The sequence below is a fragment of the Diospyros lotus genome, chromosome 3, assembly GCF_014633365.1.
Source record: "Diospyros lotus cultivar Yz01 chromosome 3, ASM1463336v1, whole genome shotgun sequence".
Lineage (NCBI taxonomy): Eukaryota > Viridiplantae > Streptophyta > Magnoliopsida > Ericales > Ebenaceae > Diospyros > Diospyros lotus.
Genome location: NC_068340.1, coordinates 26,388,452 through 26,413,661, shown reverse-complemented (window position 1 = coordinate 26,413,661; position 25,210 = coordinate 26,388,452). Strand labels below are relative to the sequence as shown.

General features: G+C 36.9%; 1 protein-coding gene across 3 annotated transcripts; it reads left to right on the top strand.

Moving 5' to 3' along the window:
• Window positions 1-1,580: 1,580 nt before the first annotated feature.
• On the top strand, window positions 1,581-24,908 carry LOC127797113 (replication factor C subunit 1). 3 transcript variants are annotated; one of them, XM_052329672.1, is made up of 24 exons: window positions 1,638-1,690; window positions 1,793-1,858; window positions 1,947-2,005; window positions 2,199-2,324; window positions 2,759-3,346; window positions 3,426-3,493; window positions 3,730-3,805; window positions 3,891-3,952; window positions 4,038-4,186; window positions 6,090-6,241; window positions 6,336-6,524; window positions 6,632-6,753; window positions 6,847-7,054; window positions 10,780-10,833; window positions 11,373-11,542; window positions 18,533-18,623; window positions 18,945-19,126; window positions 19,580-19,619; window positions 21,576-21,700; window positions 23,488-23,560; window positions 23,658-23,750; window positions 23,840-24,086; window positions 24,347-24,406; window positions 24,524-24,908. In XM_052329672.1, exons 3-24 carry the CDS (start codon window positions 2,003-2,005, stop codon window positions 24,670-24,672), a joined length of 3,027 nt encoding a protein of 1,008 aa, XP_052185632.1. In that variant the 5' UTR covers window positions 1,638-1,690; window positions 1,793-1,858; window positions 1,947-2,002; the 3' UTR covers window positions 24,673-24,908. The 3 variants fall into 3 exon arrangements, with proteins under 3 accessions (XP_052185630.1, XP_052185632.1, XP_052185631.1); XM_052329671.1 differs by having other exon boundaries at window positions 1,649-1,690; window positions 1,793-1,846; XM_052329670.1 differs by lacking the exon at window positions 1,793-1,858 and having other exon boundaries at window positions 1,581-1,690.
• The last annotated feature ends 302 nt before the right edge of the window (window positions 24,909-25,210 follow it).

Here is a 25,210-nt window from a genome sequence, read left to right as displayed (position 1 = left end):
TTGAGAGCCATGTCGAATTAACATAGAATTTGGTAAATCCTTGAGTCCCCAATTCAACACATAAGTGAATAACATCAAAAAAGGAAAAGAGAGTTATTTTGAGTTTCTTTCTTTCTTTCTTTGGATTATTCTTTGAATTAGATGAAACCCTTCTTTTTACAAACACATATAGAGGCTGTTTGGCTTACCCTTTTTAATTGGAGTTTTTAAGTTAGTTAACGATTAGTATAAAAGTTGTGTAATATTTAAGTTGATAACGTGTTTGAATAAATATGCTTTTAAACTGTCAGTTAATAGTTATGTGTTTGGTTTGTAAAAGCTGATAAGTTGTCAAAATTTGACAAAAAGACTAAAATAGACATGATGATAAATAATACAAATAAAATTTACAAAAAAATTATTTTTAATAAAAAATAGATAAATTATACATACTTATTAAAAAATATATCAATATAATATGTATACATCTTTTATTTTTTTTCTTAAAAAGTAGTGTCATTAATATATATACAATATATATATACCTATAAGTGTATATATTGTATATACACTTACAAGTTAAGGACGCCATCAGCGATGGAGGAGGCGGCGCCTGATGAGGCGATGGTGTGACCCACCAGCTGAGGCGATGTCTGGAACTAGATGAGGCGATGGCGCGATCGAGGTTGTAACCAGATGAGGCGATGACGCGACCCACCAACACGAGCTGTTTGCAGCGGCCCAGCTGCACGACGGTGATGGCAGTATGGAGAAGGGGTGACGACAATAGCGGCGGTAATGGCAGAACACAGATTTGGAGAAGATAATGGATAAGAGAGCTTTGGATAACGATAATGAAGGATATTTTGATATTTTTGTTGGTCAACGATGCAGCATTTTCTGGTACCAACTTTTGCTAAGCGCTGCTACAATAACTTTTCAGTGGAATAGCGTATAAGTTGAAACGATAAGCCAAACAGTTAACCATCAAACGCACCATAGCGGATGAACTGCACAAATGGCTTATACGTGATCAAACTGCTAAGCCAAACACCCACATAATCTATGAATAACCAGCAAGCCATGTAAATTATAGCTAGAAGTGAACCAACCCGAAGTAACCCAAAAAGCAACAATTGCTAATCCAACATAAAAGTATTCCTATTGATGGGCAACTCCAAACCAAGCCAAACCACAATTAACACAAAAATGAAAATCCAGTTGACAAATTGAAGCTACTGCACAAGCAGAGGCACTAAAAAACATGAAATAACATTGTATCCCAACCTGCCACTGTCTTCAAGAACAACCGCAGCAGATTAGAAAGACAGATAGATAGATAGATCGATGAGAACAAGGCGGCACGAGGAATGGTGGTGCTCTTCTTCTGCGGAGAGAGAGCGAGAGGCGGTGGCGTGAAGTGGGCATCACGAGAAATGGCGACTGAAAATTGACGACTCTAGTTGCAAGAACGACGACAGAATATGGGGGTTTTTGGTGTCCTAACCCTTGGTTTCTCTCTCAATGAATGGGGAAGGTAAATTGGGTGATTTTTGCAATATTGTTGAAGGTAAGGGGTATTTTTGTCAGAGAAAAATTGGTTTGAGTAAAGTTGTCTGGCAAAGTAGCAAAACTCGTCGTGCGGCAAAAACCAGCAAAAAGTGCAGTGAAGAGTGGAGGAGAGGAGGCAGAAGACTGAATTCAATTCAAGGTAATAAAGATGAATAAATAAAGCAAACGTATCCTTTTCATTTTCTCAACTCTTTTTCTGCCCAAAATCATGCTAACTTCTGCTTTTTAACTTTTTTCTCAGAATTTCAATGCCCTGTATCTGATGAACCCTAACCCCGTTATTTTCTTCACAGCGATAAATTTGCACGTTGAGTCTTGATATGTTTTGCTGGTACCAAATTTCTGCTTTTTGGTCATTTTACTGTTCTGATTTGCGTTGGGTTATTGCCCTACAGGCAAAACGGAGCGAAAGATTGCGGAATTTGATTGGAGTTTGTGATTGAGTTCAAGGATGGTCAGTTAGGGTTTCTAATATTCCCATTTTTTTTAGTTTTAATTTCGAATGGATTTCCAATTTATTTTCGAGTCACTTTGTGCCTTCCTGTTCTCTTTCCTCTCCCTTGATTTTTTGGGTCATTGGAATGTGTTACAGTTGTTACTTAGCATACTGTTGGTTTGACTGCATTTGTGTTTTTCTTGAGTTGCAGTCTGATATTAGGAAGTGGTTTATGAAACAACATGACAAGAACAACGGCAATGCATCAAAGACGGCGAAGCCTGCAACACCGGAGAAGCCTAAGCCTTCACCCTCCACTCCGGATAAGGAGAAGCTGGTGAGTGTGATGATTTACTTCGTCTTCTTCTTTTGTTTACTTCCTAGTGCAGGCCATCTTTGCTGTTTGTTTGGTGATGTTGTGCAATTGGGATAAAGAGAAAAACTATTGGGTATAGAATCTCCTAAATATTCTGCTGTTGTGTTTCGACAACGAAGATAATTATGACGTTTGTTTTTGCAGAAGGTGGAAACTGAGAGAAATGCTTAGTGAAAATAATCATTTTGTAATTGGATTTTCCTCTCTCTTTAAATATTAGCATTTACTATAACTTTTTGGAGAAGTATAAACAAAAATTGCTGTGCCTTCAAGTGAAATAATAGTATTAGTCTGATGAATAAATCATTAATTACATTTATCATCTATAATGATCCATGAATCAAGTCCCCTTCCTTACTTTACAGTGTCAAGAAACTAAAGTGAGTTGAATCCAGGCACATGCAGGTCAAGAAAGTTCGGACCGAAGGAAAACTAGCAAGTATTTTGCCACAGAAAAACAAAAGCCAAAAGATGAAAAGGAAGTGGAGGAACCTGCATCAAAAAGAAAGGCCCGGAAGGCTGATGAGGAGTTATCCAGTGATGTGAAACTGCCACCTCCTAAGAAACTTCACAAGGTTGGTCAGGATGATGAAGATGATGACTTTGTTCTGGCTAGTTCAAGGAAGGATTTAGTTGGTGACATCCCAAGCAAGAAAAGAAATAGTGGTGGGGTTGCCAAGAAATGTGTGGATATTGATGAAACTGACGATGATGATATTGATAACAAATCTCATCTTAAATCTGCTGGAAGGGGTCGTGGAGGAAGGGGTGTGACAAGAGGACATGTTGGTGCCAAGGGCATGGATGTTGATGAAAGTGATGGAGATGATGACAAGGATGTCAAATCTCCTCTTAAAGCCAGTGGACGGGGTCGTGGTGGAAGAGGTGCATCAGCAGCGTCATTTGGTGGAAGAGGCAGGGGAGGACGAGGTGGCTTCATGAATTTTGGTGAAAGGAAGGATCCTCCGCACAAAGGAGAAAAGGTATTAGTTCTTACTACATAAATATGAAAAGATCATCCTGTTGAGAGTGCTAACAAGGAATTGCTTATTATGCTGTCAGGAAGTCCCTGAGGGGGATCCTAACTGCTTAACTGGTTTGACATTTGTAATCAGTGGAACACTTGACAGGTATTGCCTCCATCTTAGTGAGACATCACAGATAAATTTTCTTTTGGGTTTCAGTTAACATATCTGTCTGGGACTTTTCAAGATATTTAATACTTACCGCCTTAATCAGCTCTGAGGTTGTTGTCTAAATTGCTATACTGTCTGCAAGTATCACGTTTATAGGATGTTATGACTTCTAACTTAACTAATTTTGAACTTGTTACAAGATAAGGTTCTGAACTTTGGTTGTATTCCAGTTTGGAAAGAGAAGAAGCAGAAGATTTGATTAAACGTCATGGAGGTCGTGTTACTGGATCTGTCAGCAAAAAGACGGTCATTTTGCACTTTTTTGCTCTTTTTTTATAAGTTCTTGACTAGCACTATTGAATGTCATTAACAGAATCATTTTGCTTCACAGAATTATCTCTTATGTGATGAGGATATTGGAGGCCGCAAATCCTTGAAAGCCCAAGAGCTGGGGTTTGTAATTTTGCATTGATGCATCTTTTTCCAGCTCATTCATTTCTTCTCTTTATTTATTCCAGACTTTTGTTGCCTTGTATAGTACTGCCTTTCTTACCGAGGATGGGTTGTTTGATATGATTCGGGCATCAAATCGAGGAAAAGCTGCTGCAAAACAAGAATCAAAGACACCTGTGAGCAAGCAGGTTACTTCTTCGCCTAAGAAGAGCCCCCAAAAAGGACAACAAAAGAGTATGTCTAGCAAACCTTGTGTTTCATATGTTTTCACCTTCAAGTTTTCTTTTGACCAATTTGACATAACCCCTTAGCAGTTAATTTGGTTTTGAACTCATCTTTTCCTTTTTTTTGTGTGTGGATCAAATGCCCCTTCTATTCACAACACCATGAATTGTACATTGTTATTCTCAGCCTTTTTTGGCAAAATGTTACCATTCAGAGACTTTCGTATTGAAATGGATGAAAGAGTTCCTATAATTGAACTTAGTATTTGTTTAACTGCAGCTCCCTGCACTGGAAACATTGACATTCTTATGATGCATGAAAGATTTTCCTCTTTGGAGCTGATATGAATGTATAATGTCATTCCAAGGTCCACATTCAGTGGTCAGAACAAACTGAAAATATAGAATGATGGAATGCCATTGAATCTGATGAAATACAATATAATCAGTAATAAGGACATTCTGGAATTTTAACTGTAGCAATGTTCCTTGAATGGGTGCTTCTCAATGATAAATTGGATCTATGGTATGCTTTGCCATCTGGGTTTATCTTTCCTCAGCAATTTTTTTGGAGGCCGAGGGCTCTTCCCAGGGTTTCCTTATTCATTTGGATGACTTCACTAAATACTGTTCTAATGATTCATAGTTTAAGGAGAGGTCAGTACTTGCCTGATTGGTGTTATTCAAGGAATAGTGTAGCAACCAATCTTCTTGGCTGCTTGGAGTCATTTCTTTCTAGCAACCAGTTAACCTCAGTGGAGGAAATGTTGGTTTCTTGGTGCCAGGGTTTTCTATCTGTGGTGCTGAAAAGCTTGTGGTGTTTGACATTATTGTTGTGATGTCAAACACAATAGAGCCTTAGCAGTTGCTATATTCCCTTTAAGGGTTCTATGTTGGTCTCCTTATTTTTAGGGGTATAATCTGTTCCCATTTCTTTTTCTTCTTTGCTCATTTTCTGGATGACCTGTTTGACTTTGTTTTTGTTCTGGCTTTGTTTGTGTTCTGGCTTTTGCTTCCTTTTACTTTTTGGTTGTTTGGATTTGCTTGCTTCTGATGGTTCTTTCTTTACTTGTCTGGAAAATATTAGTGTCCATTGTTATCATTTCTGAAAGAAATATGAACATATACATGTATATGTATATATTCAATTTCTATTTTCTGCCTTATTTGAACAAACATTCTGTGTGATGCTAAGAAGATCCATATGTTAAAGTTTAGGACAATATAGTCTCTTAAACATATTCGGGTTGTGCTTATGGATGTCAAATATGTAGATGGATTATAGTTTGTTGAAATGTCCACCCATGCATGGTTTTGTCATACAATTCAGGTGGCTTAGCTTATAGATGGATTAACCTGAAAGATAATAAACAGCATCTAAGTTGTTAGTCTAGTGCAAGGAAAGCTTGGTAGTGTTGCTGTTATTGAAGGGCACCTTAGTTAAAACTTTCATCAGATAAATAAGTAATTGTTGCAGCTTCTTATTGGAATCACTTATTTGGATGAATCTATGAAGTTTGAGGCTACATTCAGGACAATGTCATCCAATTTCCAGTGTTGGGTCCTCCATCAATAAGAGGAAACCCCTGAGATGTATCTTTTTGATTATGCTTAAGTCATATGTTAGTTTTGTTGTCAATGGTGATTGTGCTGCATATTATCCATGCTGATACACTTTCCATTTTTGTCTGCATGAAATAAATCTTTAACATGTGGAGATTCTTTGCTGTTCATATCATTCTATGGAAGCTACTGATGCTATCACCTGTCTTTTTAATTATTTAGATTAACATAGTTTTGATAGTGACCTTATCTTGGGCCTTATTATCAGCTTTCTTTATTTAATTTATTTGGTGATACTCACCTTGAAACATCTCTAGTATTTAATGATATTTTTTTTGGTTTTGTTTTAGAGGAACAAGTAGGCTCTTCAACCAGAAGTATAACTCCAAAAGTTTTGACTTCTGGGGGTGCCTCTGCAAAGAAGACTGATCAATCTTGGTTGCCATGGACAGAAAAATATAGACCAAAGGTTCCAAATGACATCATAGGGAATCAGTCACTGGTATCTATTCCAGCTTCTCTCCACCTTACTCACTCAGTTTTAATATCTACTTTTGGAAGCATGACTATTGTGATTAATTTTTAATGACATGCAGGTGAAACAGCTTCATGATTGGTTGGTGCACTGGGATGAGCAGTTCCTGCATACTGACAGCAAAGGAAAGGGCAAAAAGCAAAGTGATTCTGGTGCTAAAAAAGCTGTACTATTAAGTGGCACGCCTGGTATAGGGAAGACTACTTCAGCAAAGGTGGTCTGTCAGATGCTTGGTTTCCAGACAATTGAGGTGGGATACTATTGAAAAATAGTTCTGTTAGCACAATTGTTGGAAACATTCCCCAACTACACCACTTGTTTCTTTTATCTGGGTAACTTTGTCTTATTTTTCTTTAGGTTAATGCTAGTGATAATCGGGGGAAGGCTGATTCCAAAATAGAAAAAGGAATAGGTGGAAGTACTGCAAATTCAGTAAAGGAACTTGTTTCAAATGAAGCCCTGAATGCTAATATGGATCGGTTGGTTTTGTCTAAATTTAATATCAAGTTGATGCATAAAAGAGAGCCTTAATTATAAACTTTGTTATAATTGACTGTAGATTGGTATTGCAGCTCGAAGCATCCCAAGACTGTGCTCATAATGGATGAGGTTGATGGCATGTCTGCTGGAGATAGAGGTGGTGTAGCTGATCTAATTTCCAGCATCAAAATTTCCAAAATTCCTATCATCTGTATTTGTAATGACCGTTACAGTCAGAAGCTAAAGAGTCTTGTTAACTACTGTTTGCTTCTGAGCTTTCGGAAGCCAACAAAGCAACAGGTTATTTTCCTTGTTTATTATACAAGTATATATCATTTGTTTATGTACCCATGCAAACATGCTTCTCATGAACTTCTGTTTGTTTCTGAGCTTTTGTGTCACGATTCTAGGGGCATAGGGGGTATAGTTGTAATTGATTTGCTATTGACTAAGCTGTTGTACTAAGCAGTTGAGGCTTAGGTGGCTTGTACCTTTTCGGTTAAGAGGTCACAACCGAAAGGCCTATAAAAGGGGCTTTGTGTAAGAGGATGGGAATTAGGTGTGAAAATATACAAATTCTTTCCCTCTAAAACCTCTTTCCCCCCTCTCTCTCTGAATTCTCCCTCCAATTCTACTTCTCTTTTCAGTTCTTAGCCTGAGTCTCAGACCAAAGACTTGTCATTCTGGTAACCTGCAAAACAGCAGCCAGTGGGTCACTTTATCTGTATATTTGCATCAATGTGCCATATAAGGTGTACATGCTGATGCAGGTTTGCAGGAGCTAGCAAAAAAAAAAAAAAAAAAAAAAAAAACTTAGTAGTTAGTGGTGAACCTTGGTAGGGACAGTGAGGTTTTTTTCTCTGTGATTGAAATGTCATGGGTTTGAGTTGAGGAAACTATCTCTTTGCAAAGTAAGGGTAAGGCTGCAAATAAAACAACCTCCCCAACCTTTGCAAAGTGGGGAGCCTTGTGCACAGGAGATGCCCCTTTTAAGCTTCTTATTATAGGAAAGCAAGCTTTAAAGATGGAAGTCGGAATAAAATGCTACGCAGAAACTCATCTCCTAGAAGCTTGGTAGGAAAAATAATCTCAAGCATTCTACCCCTGAGCAGTAAATGATTGTGAGTCAGACAAATGCTTGTTGGGGTAAATTTTCTAGTGATTCCACTCTTGAAAGCAAGGGAATTTCCTTTGATAGTGATGGAAATACATGTAAAGATAGCCCACCTTATTTTAATTGCTCAAATTAAGTCCCTTTCTCAAAACAAAGGTAACTCAGGAAAATTTATGTATTTGAAGACAGAAATGAAAGGAAGAACATGAGATTGCTTGTAAGGGCATATTAAATGAGAAGAGAAAAAGAATGAAAATTAATGGAAATTTCAGCTTTGTGAATGACAATGACTAGCAGAAAAGACCTACTCTCTATGAGGTAAAAGATGAAAATTATAGAATTTATATATATAAAAAAAAAGGATAAGAAGCATATAATGAATGCATAAGAAAGAAAATGCAAGTTAATAGTAAACTAGCAGATAACTGATCAAAGACAGAAAACGGAACTGGGTCATGGAAGGAACAAGGGTGTCATGTAACTGGGTAAAAGGCGAGAAAGCTGTTCGCGTATTCTTTCCCGCAAGTGAACGAAATCATAACAAGTAATATAATGATGAATAGAGTATCGTTCCCACGAGGATTAGCTTTTAATTCTTACTTTAACCACTATTAGCTTTAATAAACTGCACACAATTAAAAGAATGCTCACTGTAAGTTTTATATTAACTAAAACTAACTCACTAAATGGAAAACACAAAATAATTCTTTAGGTTTTTGAATGTAGAAATCTAATGTACTAGGGTTCATAATCACCGTAGTTCTTTAATTGGTTTAATCTTTTAGTGATCGGGTTTTATAATTCTTGCTTTGAGCTGAAAATCGATGATCCTAAGTTAATCAAAAGCCTCTCTCGATGGTCAATCGAATCTATGCTTACATATGAGATTAATTATCTCTAATTAATCTGCAAATATACAAACATGCATTTATCTACAATGATCATCAAAATATGATTTCACAAGGCATAACGGTATCTCTACCTATTATTGAACCTTATGTCGTTTATTACCAAGTGCTAATCTATATTGAATCTCTCGAAAGCAATATAAATCACAAACACGTTCTAATGGCGGCCAAACATCAAAACGGAATTAGTGCATAACAAACGATCAACTCGAAAGACAAGAATATAATAAAACCCAAATACTGTTAATTAAACCATCATTGAACTAGGTTTCATCAATCACCCTAGCCACAAAGTACTTAGCCTAACATAGTTTCAACCAATGAAAGAATAATAAAAACGGAGTTCATGATGTTGGAGAGAAGAAAGAACAGAAAAAAAAAATCAAAACCGAAGATCTTCAAGAAAATCTCCCTCTTCTTCCTCGACTTGCTGTCTTCTTCTCTTTCACAAAGCTCCTAAATCTATCAAGAATCCTTCATTATATAGTGCTTTTTAGGTCTTCAAAGTTGCGCCCCTTGAGAGAGCCTATCTCTACTTGATTTGAAAGGAAACGGGCTCAAAACGGCCTTTTTGCGAAGTTTAGAGCCTTACCGCGGCCTTACCACGGAATGCTTTCCGCGGTAAGGTCGTGAGCCACATAATATTTCTTCAACTGCGGCTTTATCACGGAATACTTTTCGCGGTAAGGCCATGAGCCACAGAAAACAATTCTTACCATGACCATACCACGCCACGCAGCGTGAGCCGTTTCTCTTTGATTTCCAACACTTCACCAATGACATCATTCTTCCGGTGCTTTACGACATCATCAACCTCGACTCCGAATGGACCTTTAACCTTGCCTTTAATGCCATTTTAGCTCCAAAAATGCGGCATTATCATCACTTTTTGCTCCAATTGTCTTCAACACATGCTCTACATCTACATAACCATATATAAAACCAAATCAAGTAGAAATCATGCTCATTGAATGTATAAATGCTAAGTTTATAGAACAAAATAAGTGTATAAAAGACACTTATCAAAAGCCAATAGGTGGGAAGGGGTAATATGAATTGAATCGGGGGTCCTATTGTAATAAGGGAAAAAGAGACAGTTATGTAGTAGTGTGTAGAAGGTGTATAATTTGATTCTTGGCAGCAATCCTCTCACAGGATTGGTATATAAGCCGAACCCCTTGGCTAATCGAGGCATCGGGGAATACAATTGAATCATTCCCGCCACTCTCTTGTTCTCTCTCTCTCTATACTCTTGGTTCTTCCCTCTCTATTTCTTATCAATTCTCCATTGATCAAGGGAGAATTCCACAAAGGGCAGCATGAAAGAATTATTGTGTTTCTTGGAGTGCAATTATCAAAGCATGGTGATGAATCGCTTGGTTGTTTTCTTCTTTCCTCTCCTCTTGCTGTTGTGATCTAAATTGTTTACCTGCAGTTGAGCATTCCAGCTTTTTCTGTCCACTGTAGTGAATCTGGAATTATAATATGTTGCATGCCTGCAGGTTGGATCAGATATAGCTCATGTTTTGAGTCAAACATGTATTCCACAGAGTTCACTGGAAATGGTTTTGCTATTTTTTTTGTCAGGCTATTATTTTCTAATACTTGGCAGTTGCTAAATTCTGCTCCATTGAGATTTTGTTCTTTGATAACAATTACTTATGTTGCTTCCTCACTGAATGGTACTTACATCCTGAAGTGCTTTGAGCTTATGACTTCATCTTGGCTGTGTTAAAATAAACTGATTCAGGCTGGGAATATGGTAAGAGTTGTTTGCGTATGTCTTGTTTGGTTTGGAAGATCTAAACTTCAGTTCTGATACTGAACTGATTTTAGTTGTACTGTTGTCACAGCTAAAATCACAATTGATATTATCTTGTGCATGCATGTTTTGATATTGTCTGATGTTTAGGTATTAATTCTATAAGCGTTGGCCTTGCTTGATTTGCCTTGTTTGCATGATTAGTAGAAGTGTGACTAAAATGAAATTTATTAAATGGTAGATGGCAAAGAGGCTTTTGCAAGTTGCAATTGCAGAAGGACTTCAAGTTAATGAGGTATATGCTCTATTAAATACTACATATTTATTTAATTCTGGATATTGTTTTAGTTTGTCTCAATGTGCCATTTTGCTCTGACATCTGTCCTTAGAAAGACAATCACTTTGTGTGATTGCCAAAAGCCTGTTCCTAACAGTTATAGACAGGTCCCTCTCTTATGCATGAAAGCAAGAAAAAACTTCAGGATTTATGGTTTGCCATGTATCTCTTGAATTCCTTTGAAGTTGGTAACATAATCATTATATAGATTAATATGAGGTCACTTATGAAAAGAAATAGTAGTATATGGATGTGTAAAAGAAGTATAATGAATTATATCTTTGAAATTCCCTTGAATTATACTTTGAGTTCTATCGTATATATGACATTATATTGGTTATGAGAATTCCGACTGGCATTGTCCTTTGGCATCTTTGTTCACTTCTTATCATTCTGCCTTTACCTTGAAAAGAGAGGTTTGTTGACTCTGTATCCCATTTCCTTTTTGGAAGCATCAATGTTATTCTTCTGTTGAGATGTTTATTGCAATTTTTTAGATTGCACTTGAAGAGCTTGCAGAAAGAGTCAATGGAGACATGCGAATGGCCCTGAACCAGTTGCAGTATATGAGCCTCTCCATGTCAGTCATAAAATATGATGACATTAGAAAACGTCTTCTTAGCAGTGCAAAGGATGAAGATATTTCACCATTCACGGCTGTTGATAAGTATGGCATTTCTATTCAGCTCTCTCTCTCCACCCGCCAAAAGAGATAACTTTACTCTGCCTTTTTTCCTTTTCTATTGTGCATGACAAAATGCATTGAAAACTTTGCTTGTATATTACAAGTTTGCTTGTACATCAAGCTTAGCCTACCCTCTTTTGCATGCCCAAGCGTATGGGCACTAATGTTCCCTTTATTGGATTGTGGATTGAGTCTTGATTTTGATTTTAGTTTACTTCTAAAATATAAACATTGTCTAGTTATTTTTTACCATGGACTTGGTCTTACAAGTGCTCCATTTAATTATTTAATGTATGTTTTTGTGTTTATTTATTTATCATTTTGACGGGTGATAGAATATTGCCAAGGCATCTAGGGGACGCTAAAATCATCTTAGTTCTCAATCCAGGGAAAAGGCTTTACAGAAATTCCCAAATAAATGCTTAACTATTTGGGATTCAGCAGGCTTAAAATCTAGCATTATACTCCAAGAGCCTCTTGGTGATTGAAATTTTGGTCTGCAGTGCAGTGACAATTCACAAGATGCATTTCTTGGTGCAGGAAATAATGCATTTCAAGTGTTTTTTTTAGGTCATGCTATTGTCTGTAAATTGGATATTGAAAAAGCGCATAATGATGTGAATTGGGATTTTCTTTTGTATATTTTGAATAGGATGGGTTTTGGGTAGAAATGGAGAGTGGATCTGTTTTTGTATCTCATCTATTTAATTTTCTGTTTTCTTCAATGGTGTCCCAAAAGTTTTTTTCTGGGTCCTATGGAGGCTTGAGACAATAGGGTTCCTTTTTTGTCTGTCTTGGTGATGGAGGTTTTAGTCTTGTTTTATGGAGGCTTTAGGATCTAGGGTGGGTGCGGGTTTTGAGTTGAGGGACGGGTTGGGGGGGGGGGGGGGTGTTGTGTGTGTGCGTGTGTGTGAGGAACCCAATCCTAACTATGAATTCTTCAAAGATCTAGTTGAAAGAGAGGGAGAAATAGAGATAGAAATGAGGGAGGAATAGAGAGAAATGAGAGAGAAACAGGGAGAAACCGAGAGAAAGTGGGGGAGAATTGTAGAGAAAAAGAACTTTTAATTCTGATTATACATAACCCCAGCAATGTGGTTATAGCTTTATATATATGCTATCTACTGTTTCTACTAGAAAGTTAGTTACCATTCCTCCACTACTAGTAACTGCGCTTTTAAATCACTCCATAACCAACAATAATCTGAAAATAAAATTAATAACTAATCCTTCTGCAAAATAAAATAATTTGCTGCTAAAATAAATTCTGATCTGGGTAATCAATTGATCCGGGTTGGGTAATCACTAATCCCGGTTGTGACAGGGGGGTGGGGGGTTCAATCTTAAAGGTCGCTAACCTCTTGTTTGCAGATGATACTCTTCTTTTATGTGGTGCTTATGATAGAGCTTTTAGAATTTTGATGGCTTATCTTTGTTTAGAAATTATTTCCAGTCTTCATGTGAACCTGACGGAGTGAACTTTATCAGTCTAGGAGTTCAGGAAGTAGAGGGGGTGTTGGTTTAGCCTCAAATCTAGGTTGTAAGGTTCATATCTGTCCTGTGAGATACTGCCTTTATGGTTGACCTTCAAGTGGAAGGTTGCTTGGACTACGGTAGTTGTAAGGCTCAAGAAGAGGTTGGCCTCATAGAAAACACACCTCTCTAAAGGACTGAAGCTTATGCTTATTAAGAGCATTTTATCTAGCTTTCTTGCTTATAATTTCAATTTTTTTGCCCCCAATCTTTATTATAAGTATGTTGGGAAAGTTGCAGTGGGTTTTTCTGTGGGTTGGTTTAGGAAATGAGATCAGGTTTTATCTGGTTAAGTGGGAGAGAGTGCGCACTCTTGGGTGGGGAGTGGGCTAGATTAGAAGTTTGGCAAGTTCAGCAAGGCTCCTTAGGGAAATGGCTTTGAAGGTTCTATCTGAGCTGGCAGTCTATGGAGGAGAGCAAAAGTTTGTAACTATGTGTCATGAACCAAGGGCTTAACCTAGGATCAGTTTGGGAATCGGAAGAATCCAATTCAACTATGGCCAAGTACAGAAGGAAATTAGGGGGGAATTTGAAAGAATGAGGGAGAGGTTAGAAGTGTTAGGGGGATTAGAAGAACAGAAAAGAAGAAGATGAAGATCAAGGAAGGGGAGAGAATTCAGAAGAGGAGAAAACAGATTTCATTTCATTAATTCACGTATGAAAATCCCATCTGTTTACATAGCCTTATATAGGCATGTTTGCTCCTAACTAACTGCATAACAACACCCATGTGCTTCTAACCAAATGCTAAAATATTTAAAATATCTTCTAACAACTATTATCAACCTATTATTATATTGCCCTTCAATGGATCCTCGGGTCATGACACTATGTGTCAGGTGCCTAGGGTTTTCCTAGGGTTTTAATAGGAAATATCGAGAACAGAGAGGATTGGAGGGGGAATTGGACAGAAAGAGCGAGATAATAGACAAAATTGAGGGAGAAATGTAGATAGAACAAAACAAGAGAGAGAATGAGAGGGAAATGAGGGAGAGATCTGAGAAGTTGAGAGAGAAATTAGACTTCAAATTATCATTCATCTGTGACATTCTCTTTCTAATATGGCTTATTTATAGGCTTCCCTATCCTTTCAGATACAATACAATTGAAAGGTACAACTACTATAATAGCAAGTACAACCACCAAAATAATTACATATAATACATAATTACTACCCTATCCTTGGGGTCATGACAATTCCCCCCTCCTTGAGAGAGTTTTTGTCCCCAAGAACTTATAGTAACAACCACTGTTTTCTTCATCCAATTCCTTCCTTTACTATCTGGTTTATCCTTCTCTTTTTCCTCTCTTTCTTTCTCCTTCTAAGCCTTTTCCTCTTTTCTCTTAAGTTCCTTTCCTTTTGTCTTTCCTTCAAATATAAAATGTATTCCTCAAAGATCTTTATGTCAAGACTCTCTTCTCCAATAATTTTAGTTATTTCCTTGACCTTCATATAGACATTTTGCCAGTGAGTTGTAACAATAAGCATTCCGACAACAACCTTCTCTTCCCTATTCTTCCAAACCTGATGGCAGTTCTTCTGTTCAGTACGCTTCAATTGTTCCTTCTCTGCCAAAGCCAGCACTAGAAACTGTTTGATGCCTACTTTAACCAAAGCCATGGACTCCTCAGCCTTCTCCGAAACCAAAGGCAAAGGAACAATATCCTTAGGACTTTCTTTCTCAAAACCATTCCTCCCAACAGAAGTTCCAGCAAAAGAACGCCTTTCCTCAACCTCCATTTTCTTCCTTTGATCCAAGTCTTTGTTGACTACCTGTCCACACTCATCAGCCTTAGGATCAGTTTCCTTAGAGCCAATATAAGATCGTTCTGGTCTGGATTGCTCCATCAAAACTTCTTTAACTGCATGTGGACCATCACCAACTTGATTGGCAGCCTTAGAAGTACCTCCAATCTGTTGGCTGCTCATAGAATAACTTTTAGGCTGCAACCCATGCCTTTTGAAAATGGCTTCTAGTGCCAATTCGTGCAGCCTAGCCTTCTCAGCCATTTGTTGTACTGTGGTAGGATGCATCATTTTCACAGTAAGTCTTAACTCATTGTTTAGAACATTAATGAATCTCAATACAAAGTAAGACTCATTCAAGGTCAAATGGAAATTGAGCATCAGTGCTTTCAATTCCTCAAACCTGACCTGATAATCTAGAATAGATCCTTCTGTCAGATCCGAGGATCTGACAAAGGATCATTTAGGTAGGATTAAGAGTTAGAGAGAATTTGGAGGGACAGTTTAGATGGAAGGGAGGGAAACAACAAGAAAGAGGGAGAATGTTTGAGCGAGAGAGAGAGAAAGATAACAGAAAAGAATTCAATTCATTTCTCAACCTGCTTTCTCTCCTCTAGCTATGGATTATTTATAGCCTAGCAATACATCTATCGGGAACGCACAATCCGGTAAAGAACAACCACTTAACAACTAAGTACAAGCAATACAAGCAGCAAGCATAAGAAAAGAAAGACAATGACTATGACTCTTGTGCCCTAGGATTGTGACACCTTCTTGTTTTAGTTTATTGAACTCTTCATTGTAACGCACATCTCCGACCTGAGTTATATCCTCAACTGCAGTAGAAAAATTCCGAATAGGCAAACTACCTTCCAAAACTTATCTTTTTAAGGAATCAGAATTTTCCTTGGAAAAACATTCAGTTGGAATACTAACCTGAAACTTCTGTGAAAACAGAATCAGAAATTCGTCCAGCCTTCGATTGAGGATAGCACATTTTTTCTCTATTCCTGTATCCATCTTCTTGGTTCAATTTCTTTGAAAATTCGCCTCTGCCCACCCGGATCAATCAGTTGCCTAGATCTGAATTGCTGCTAACAGTCACCTAGATTACAGAATCAATCCTCTGAAACGGTCTCCTGAAATTGATCGACTCAGTTGCAGCTTCCTGAGGATAGCCTACCATCCAATTCAACAACTGAGATCCAACCGCGCTGGTTCCACAGCCGAAAATTACCTGAATCTGCTTTGCCTGACTTGATTGACTGCTAAAATTTTCTGGAATCACAGCTGAGAATCGTCGGAAATAAACAGCAGAGAAGCTTAGGAAATCAATAGCCGAGAATCAACCAGTAGGTAGCGCCTACTAGCAGCTTCCAAGGATAGCCTGGTTTGCCGGAAATTGCCTGGCCTTGTTTTTCTGTGTAGATTGTTGGAATTTTCCTGGCCTTGCTTCGCTGCCTAGATTGCCAGAATTAATTGCTAAAAATTGCAGGAATCACAGCCAGAAATTGATCGGCTTTGATGCCATTTGTCAGGTACCGAGGGTTTTAATAGGAAAATACCGAGAATAGAGAGGATTGGAGGGGGAATTGGACAGAAAGAGGGAGATAACTGACAGAATTGAGGGAGAAATGCAGATAGAACAGAACAAGAGAGAGAGAGAGTCAGAGGGTAACGAGGGAGAGATCTGAGAAGTTGAGAGAGAAATCAGACTTCAAATTATCATTCATTTGTGACATTCTCTAACTAAATTTGGCTTATTTATAGGTTTTCCTATCATTTCAGTTACAATTCAACTGAAAGGTACAACTACTATAAAGCAAGTACAACCACCAAAAGAATTACATATAATACATAATTACTACCCTATCCTTGGGGTCGTGACACTATGGTGTCCGGGCAGTGTGGTCATGTAGTATGTCTTCTCCATGTGGTGTTATAGTGGCTATTAATAAGAATGCTGCTATGTTCGATTGCTTGACACCATTCCTAGTGGAGTATCTTGATCCCCGGGGTTGAGATGCAACTTTCAAGATTGGCAAATTTATTTGTTGGTAGCTTTTCTTCGTTTATTCCAGTGCTATCTTTGACAAGGTATGGTGAGGACAGATGGGTAGGGAACTTATCACAAAGGGGGATCTTTACCGTTTATTCTTTCTATGGTGCCCTTTGTGATAAGACCTGAACTTCTCTTCTAGAGCCGTTTTCATGAACTATTGATAATATGAGAAAGTATAGATAAGTGGTGTTAGATTGGTTCTATCTTTTTTGGAATAGAGTCGAGTTAGTGGATTATATCCTTTTCCATGGCCTGGTGACTTGGGCAGTTTGGGGCTTATGTTTTCCATTCTAGGTCTACAGTGGGTTGTTTGTACCCGCCTCGGTGTCTTGGGTTTTATGCTTTTGGCATAAGAGTTGTGGTCTACTTGGATGACTGACCTCCTGTGCATTTGGTGGCATATTTGGAGGAAAATAGAAGGGTTTTTTAGGATGCATCACCACTTTGTTTTCCTAGTTGAAGACAAAATCCCCTTTTTGTGTTTCTTCTGTTGTACAATTTTTGGATTAATATTCTTTTGCCTCTTAAACTTCTTGCTGGAACTCTTGATTTCCTATCTTTTTTTTTTTTCATATAGGCACCCCCTTAAGGGGTGGTTCTATTTTATTCACAAGAATAGGTTGTGCCACATAAGACAGTTTTGCACAGGATTTGTGACATGATTAAGGTAAGGATTTTTTAGTTTTTGTACTTTAAATTTGAATTTATCTTGTTTATGAGATTAGGGTTTTACATTTTGAAATTTAATGTACTTTGTGATAGGATTATTTTGATTCTAGTTATTTTAGGGTTTTTAGCCTGTAAATATGGCTTATTGATGCAATTCAAAAAATAGTTGAGTTTAAATAAAATTGATTGCCAGGTTCTTTTCTTCCACCTTGTCCTTTTCTGGTCTTACCCCGTCTCTTTTACCTTACCCTCTCTTTCTTATTCTTCTCCTCTTCTCGCTTAGATTTCTTTTCCTGCTGCTACATCACACATCAGTTTGCCCCCTCAAGGAAATTCTATTTTTGTCACCTTGACTTATTAAAAAAAATAGAAGTCTATTTGGTTCATATCTTTTTCAACACTGCTCTCAATAATTCTTTCTTAGCTGCTACGTTCTGGATGGATGGGTTTATAATTAATTTCTAACTTATTTATAGTAGCTTATAAACCTAGTCTCTGCTTATTTTGAAGTCCATTTAGTTGGTTCTGCATACTCATTGCTATCCTAATTTTGACTGTTGTTTTCTTTTTGTTTGTTTAATGTTATTGCCAGGATTGTTACTGAGGATGTTCTTGAATTTGATTGAGCCTAAAGCCAGAATATAGTTTACTTTAATGTCCTGGATTACCATCGTGAAATTTTGTCACTGAATTTGGTTTTTATGTTATTAATTTAGCTTTGAAATTATTAGAATACGTTTATACTTGAACAAATTATGACAGTTGTGGATCAGTTGTATCTCTGCAGCATGCTGCCTTTTGTCTATTTCCTTTCTTCTTTCTTAAATCTAGACCAGGTTGTCCAATTCCAATCAAAATTGTGTAGGTTGTCTGACATTTTGTTTTTGGTGTGTATAAAACCCATATAACATATAAGTTTCAGCTACCACTGTGCAGACCAACTTACCTTTTGCTTATGCAGGCTCTTTGGCTTTAATGCAAGTAAATTGCGGATGGATGAGCGGATTGACCTGAGCATGAGTGATCCTGACCTAGTTCCTTTAATCATTCAGGTATTTTTCTTGTATATATTTACACAATTAGGTCAATGATAATTTGTGATCAAGACACTTGGTCCACCCTAAAGATGGCAAATCATCGAGGTCCTTTACATAATTTCTTACATATGAGAGTCAGCCTTCCTCAAAATGGCCTTCTTCAATTTGCTTATTTTATTCATTGTTATTTGATTCAATTTTCCAAATCATATTGATTCATGTGTTAGAAAATTGCGATGGACAGTCTTTAGTTAAGCATAGGAACGTGGTATAAGAACTTTTTTTCTTGCCACTTATCAAGAAGTGTGGTTTACATCTTTTTATGATGCGTGACAGGAAAACTATCTGAATTATAAGCCAAGTTCAGTTGGCAAAGATGATAATGAGATGAAAAGGATGAACTTGATTACTCGTGCTGCAGAGTCTATTGCAGATGGGGATATCATTAATGTACAGATTCGAAGATACCGGCAGTGGCAGCTCTCTCAAACTGGAACTTTATCATCCTGTATTATTCCGTAGGTTTCTTTTTTCTTTTTTTTTCTCCCTTTTTTGGTCATCAAAGGAGGCCTTGGTTTCTGAAATATTTTTTCACAGATAATGGAAAATAGGAAATCATATTCAAATGAGAAAAATTTCCAGACAGAAAAATGAGAACTTTCTTTCTCAAATTTTCAAGTTTCTACTGATAGTTGAAAAGTATCCTTTTGATTTTTTGCATCGTTTTCTTCACCAAAAAGTAGTGTAACACGGGTCTTTCTGTGGAAAAGGAAAACTAAGATGAAAATGAAAATTGTTTCAGAAAGATGGTTTTCTGTGGAAAGAATAGTGGAGATGAAAATGAAAAATTGGAGGTGGAAAATTGAAAGGCATTTTCTGCAACTAAACTGGCCCTTTGTTATTTAATTTCATTTTCACTTTGCTCTAATTGGTTTTTTGTTTCTTTTTCTCATTTCTTTTTATGGTTTCAGCTCTGCTTTGTTACATGGTCAAAGGGTGACACTTGAACAGGTGACAATGCCAGTTTCTTTGTGGCTTATCCGGCTATTTGATTGCTAAATTAAAATGAAGATGTCGTTTACATGGAATTGTCCATTTACCTGCATGGCTCAGTGATGGCTATGATGATTTTGTTTTACTGATCTTGTGGTAGTAACTGGAATTAATATGCTGTGAGCATGCAAATGCTCACCTAGACAAGGTAAGAATTTGGTACAGGAATAGTATGCTCCAATATGTCTAGGGGTCAGACATCTAGTTCTTATGCCAAGGACACCGGACACATACAAAAGTGTTTATTTCTTTAGTATTTCTTATTTAAGGAAGTTGCATTTGCAAACTAACATGTTGATTTTTTATGAAAATGAGGTATTATGTATAGTCTCACAGAAAACTCTTCTGAGTGCATGCTTAACAGTTTATATGAGGGAGAATTACGGACATCTCATTCACTCCTAATTGTCATGTGTCCACATGGGTACTTCACAAATTCAGAAGGATCCATGTAAATTGATATAGCTTTGCTGCTTTCATTTCAAGTGTTCATGGGTTATGCTGAATTTGTTTTCTTTTAACAAATATATATTTGGCTACTATGTAAAATTAGGCACTTTAGGGCCTTGGTGCTGGTTTCTAGATTTATATGGTGGGTTTTAGATACTTCTTTGTGGAATTTAAATGAGTAAGTTGAGTGTGAAAAAATATATATGTTATAGGCCTTTATTTCTTATTTGTTTTGTAAAGCGTGCATTGATTTTGAACTTGTAACTGATAAATAAGAGAAAGGGTCAATGGAATAAGTGAAAAAAAGTTTTGAGGAAAAATGTTGTAACAGGTTATGCAATTTACTTCTCATTTAGGTAATGGAAATTTGGCTATTGAAAAGGTCCATTCGGTACTGAGTATGTAGAATTATTTTAACAATTATTGCTGAGGGAAGCAAAAAATAACAAAAGTGTAGTGAATCAATAAATGCCTGCTAAAAGTTCACTTGAGGACTGTATAACTGAGGAAACTATAACGGTCGATTTAGTGCCAAGAGCTCTTGTTTCCATAATGTCGTTCTGGAGAAAGGGAGAGAACTTTCTAAACAACAAATATGATGGACACAATAGTACCCAACACCTCCTTGCAACACCTGTTTCTTGTTTTTATAACAAAGAAAATAATTAAGATCCTGTTGCGGCATGCAAAATAAAATCAAACTTTTCCTTTTACGTGATGTATATTTGGTTGGATTGCTGTATTTTCTTTTGTTTCTTTCTTAAATCAAGATCCACCTGTGAGATGTGGCTGCCAATGATTGAGAAGGTTTCATATTCAGCTATAAGATGTGGCTGTATTGCCATCAAGTGTTCTCTTCCCTACCATGATCCTACTTGAAATTAATCAAATATTAGAAAGAAATTAGGAATAGAAATTGATGAACACATCAAATTGGAGGGCATGATGGCTCTTAGATTTTAGAAATGAGGTTAAGTTTTATCTTGAAAGCACCATGATTGAAGGGTATCTAACATGCAAATAGATATGGTTTAACTTCAATCTTGTGAACCTCACCTTTGTTTTTGTAGAGAAAAAGATCAAACCTCGTTGCAGCCAAAGTGGAAAACTCAACCTTGTGCTATAAATTGCATTCTGCTTCATGCTTGGAAATATATATATATATATTTTTCATTGAATTGAAACATTTTGTTAGATGTGAGTTGAGGAAGATGATGGGATAGGAAGGTGATCTTAATTATCAAAAGAAATTTCTTCTGCATGCTCATATGTCATGGCGTATGTTGGTTGTATTTTCTTATTTTTGAGATACCTCCTTTTTTCCTGTTGTCTTGATTTGTTTCAATGGGAATGCTCTTGAGACCAAGATGCTTGTTTTTGACTTTTGGGTATTGAAGTTATTACTCAAAGCTGGATTACATGATTAGTTATTCTTATCATACTATCTTGACTTCATTTTTGCAGGGAGAACGTAATTTCAATAGATTTGGTGGGTGGTTAGGAAAGAACTCAACAATGGGGAAAAATTTGAGACTTTTGGAGGATCTGCATGTTCATCTTCTTGCATCTCGTGAATCTACTTTGGGGAGGTATCTTTGCTTTTTCCCTTGTATTACTAGATTATGGATCACAATATCTTTTTGCTGAGGTTCAACTCATAGCATCTTATAGCACCCTTCTATTGGTTTATTTTATTCAGGATAGAGGTCTTTAAGACAAACTTTTTTTGCTAGATAGTTTGTGTATGTGACTGCTGGGCATGAAATCCTCTCTCTCTCTCTCTCTCTCTATATGCCCACTAAAACACGTAACACTAGAACTCTGTTCCTTGTGTGCTTGTATTCTGCATGTGAGTTGATGCAAATTTGTTTAGAGGTGGTTGTCTGGTCTGGAATATACATGACAAAGAAGACACTGTGGGTGACATAGCGACAGATAAAATGAGATATTTTTCTTTGTTTATTTTCTTTTTATCTTCTCTTTTGTTTTGTTTTTTTTTTTATTTTTTTTGATTTTTTTTTTTTTTGGGGGGGGGGGGGAGTTGTTTGTGGTGGAGTGGGCTGTGGAAGTTAACAACTGCTTTCCTCAAAATGGAGGAGCCATAGAAAAGAAGGGACCATAGTTTATGTCGGTCATGACTATGCATCAAATGAAAATCATCCAAGTTCTTTTTTTTATCTTAATTCTGTAGAAGGAAAGATGAAGGGGATAGCAAACTATTATAGATGGAAACATGGAAAAGTATTGTAAAAACACCTGTTTTCTCTGGAAGCTTCTTCTTTCTTTTTTCTTTTTCTATTTGCTAATTTTGTGTTGCAATATAAGATGTCATCCAAAACTACTAATGAGGCTATGCTCCATAATGGAATCGAGCCAGAATCTAATAGGACGTTTATTGTTTTTTTTTTCTGTAGTACTAGGGCATATTTGTTCTTCATAGTGACTTTGACTAAACATTGATTGAGGAAATAAGAATTGGAATGTTTAAGAACTTATGCTCCCCATTCTGTCCTATTGACTTGCCGTTTGGCCTTCTGTGTTGTTTTCTTGCTAATTAAATATGAATGATGTACGGAGTTGTTGCTCAATAAATTTGTGTTGATAATGATGTTAGCAGCCAGTTCAACTTGAATGCTAGTGTGTTCTCTTAATCTTTTGCTATTGCTTATTTTTCCAAGTGATTTTGATTGTGAACACTTGTGAAAATTTATTGTGCAACTTTGACACTCAAGGTAAGGTTGAAGTGGGGATGTGCAACTAAGAATGTTTGAGCTGCTAGTTAATTTTCTTAATCTCTGTCCTTAGCCTTGGCCCTTGCCAGGCTCTCAACTAATCTTGCTCCGATTAGGTTCTCTGAATCTTGTATAGAATGGTATATTTGAGCTGCTAGTAAGATTGAAGCCTGGATGTTCCATTAAGGATCTTTGAGCTGCTAGTTAATGTTCTTATTCCCTGCCCTAGCCTTGCCAGCCTCTCAACTAGTCTTGCTCTAATCAGGTTCTCTGAATCATATATAGAATTTTATATTACATCTACAATCTCTCTTTCTTGTAAAGCATAAAGCACTTTGGATATGACGCCTTTATTGCATTTCTCTTGATGTAACTCGCTTATTTTTCTCAACCAACAGCTTTTAATGTTCCGTGAATAGCTGAGAAATTGTGCAAGAAAAGCAATAGAGAAATTATTTGCCTTCTTAGGTGTTCCTATTGACATACTTGATTTATGCTCTTTTTATTTTTCAACTTGCCCTGCCAAAAGAAGGAAAAATCTTGTTTGTGGACAACTTTTAAATTTACTGCATTATAGACCTAATGACTATGGTTTCATTGTTTAGTATGAATTGCTTGGTTGCTGATGCTGTGAATGTTTGCAGGACAACTTTGCGGGTTGATTACCTTACTCTTTTGCTGAAACAGTTGACTGATCCGCTCCGAATGCTTCGTAAGGTTGGAATGCAATTTTATTGGTCGGCTTAGTAGTTGAATCGGCTTAGTAGTTGAATTGAGTTAAATGCTTATCATCTATATTTGAAATAATCACCAGGATGAAGCTGTGGAGAAGGTTGTGGAGTTCATGGATTCCTACTGTATAAGCCAGGGTGATTTTGATACCATTGTGGAGATATCAAAATTTCAGGTAACACTGGTACTTAGTAGATCGTGCATTTAAAAAAATTTTATGTTCATGAAACTCCCTACTGATCTAATGGATGCTCTCTGCGTTAGGGGCACCCAAATCCGCTAGATGGCATACCAGCAACTGTCAAAGCTGCATTTACGAAGGCATACAATAAAGGAAGCAGCTCACGTGTGGTTAGGTCTGCAGATTTAATTAACCTTCCTGGAATTAAAAAGGCACCTAAAAAGAGAATTGCGGCAATGCTAGAACCAGTGGACGATGGATTAGCAGAGGAGAATGGTGATGCATCGGCTGAACATGAAGAAGAGAACTCTTCAGACACAGAGGAAATAGGTTTGATCTCATATTTTGCATTTTGGGAAAAATATATATTTTAGCCCAAACAGTGAAAAGTGAACTATACTTTCCTATGGTTTACAAAATAGAAAAAGTGAGTTTTGTGGCTCTGACAAATCATCCATCAAAGATCTTAATTTCTACACTTGTCCTTGAGATGGATGTTAACTAATTTACCCTGATAAAGATTTTAGAGGGTTTTCATTTCCTTATGGCGATTCTTCTATTTTTCATTCTTTAAGTCTGGTGTGTGCTAGGTGATACTGCCAAAGGCGAGAAAAAGCCACAGATGGATCTACAGTCTCTTAATTCAAAAGGTTTGTAGTAGTGCGTACTGGATGCTGGAGAATTTTCTGAATTTAATTTGTGCACTTACTCTCTGTGCCTTTTCGTCTTCTTTATCCTTGTAATATTGTGTACCTTTCTTGGTACAGCAATCCAAGTACACATGGACTTGAAGGATGCTGGAAACACAAGTGCCAAGAAGGCCCCATCAGGCAGAGGTAAAGGTGGAGGTTCTTCTGAAGGCAAAGATAAGAAAGGTGGAAGAGGATCTGGGGGTGCTGCCAAGAGAAAGAGATGAGTGGTGCGTTATATTTTATAGAGGGCTTTCCAAGATTTTGTGCTTCTTAGTATAAATAGTAAGCCTGTGTTTTGTTGCCTTCTCTTGTATTTTCTATGAAATGGAAGGAAGATAATCTTCAAGAATAGTCTTCTTACTGAGATGGGGTTTGGACGACGAGATAACCCCACCCAGAAGATGCCCAAACAAACTTTTTAACTTTTTCAATCATCTTGTTTTATTATCTTTTTTGGTTATGTGCTTTTGCAGTTTGGCTAATTAAGCTTACTTTTACTTATTTATGGTGTTTGGAGAATAATTTAAATTGAGAATTGCTCATGCATTGGGAAAAAGTTACTTTCAGCAATAGCAATTATTGGGTAAATAGCGTCCAAACTCCCTAAAAAGTCATATTTGCGAAGCGTATCTCCTGTGGCTTAAAAATGTTTTTGAATTTCTTTAAATCTGTAACAATTTTTTTGTTCAAAATATCTCATCTAGAGACTTAAAATTTTGTTGTTTTAAAAATACTTTTCAAGGGTTATTATGGAGTTATATT

Bases quoted from the DNA above. Each gene is read 5' to 3' on its own strand.
- LOC127797113 (XM_052329670.1), top strand. The intron at 3,806-3,890 runs GTCATTTTGCAC...TTTGCTTCACAG, and splicing joins GATCTGTCAGCAAAAAGACG to AATTATCTCTTATGTGATGA. The intron at 18,624-18,944 runs GTATTTTTCTTG...GATGCGTGACAG, and splicing joins TAGTTCCTTTAATCATTCAG to GAAAACTATCTGAATTATAA.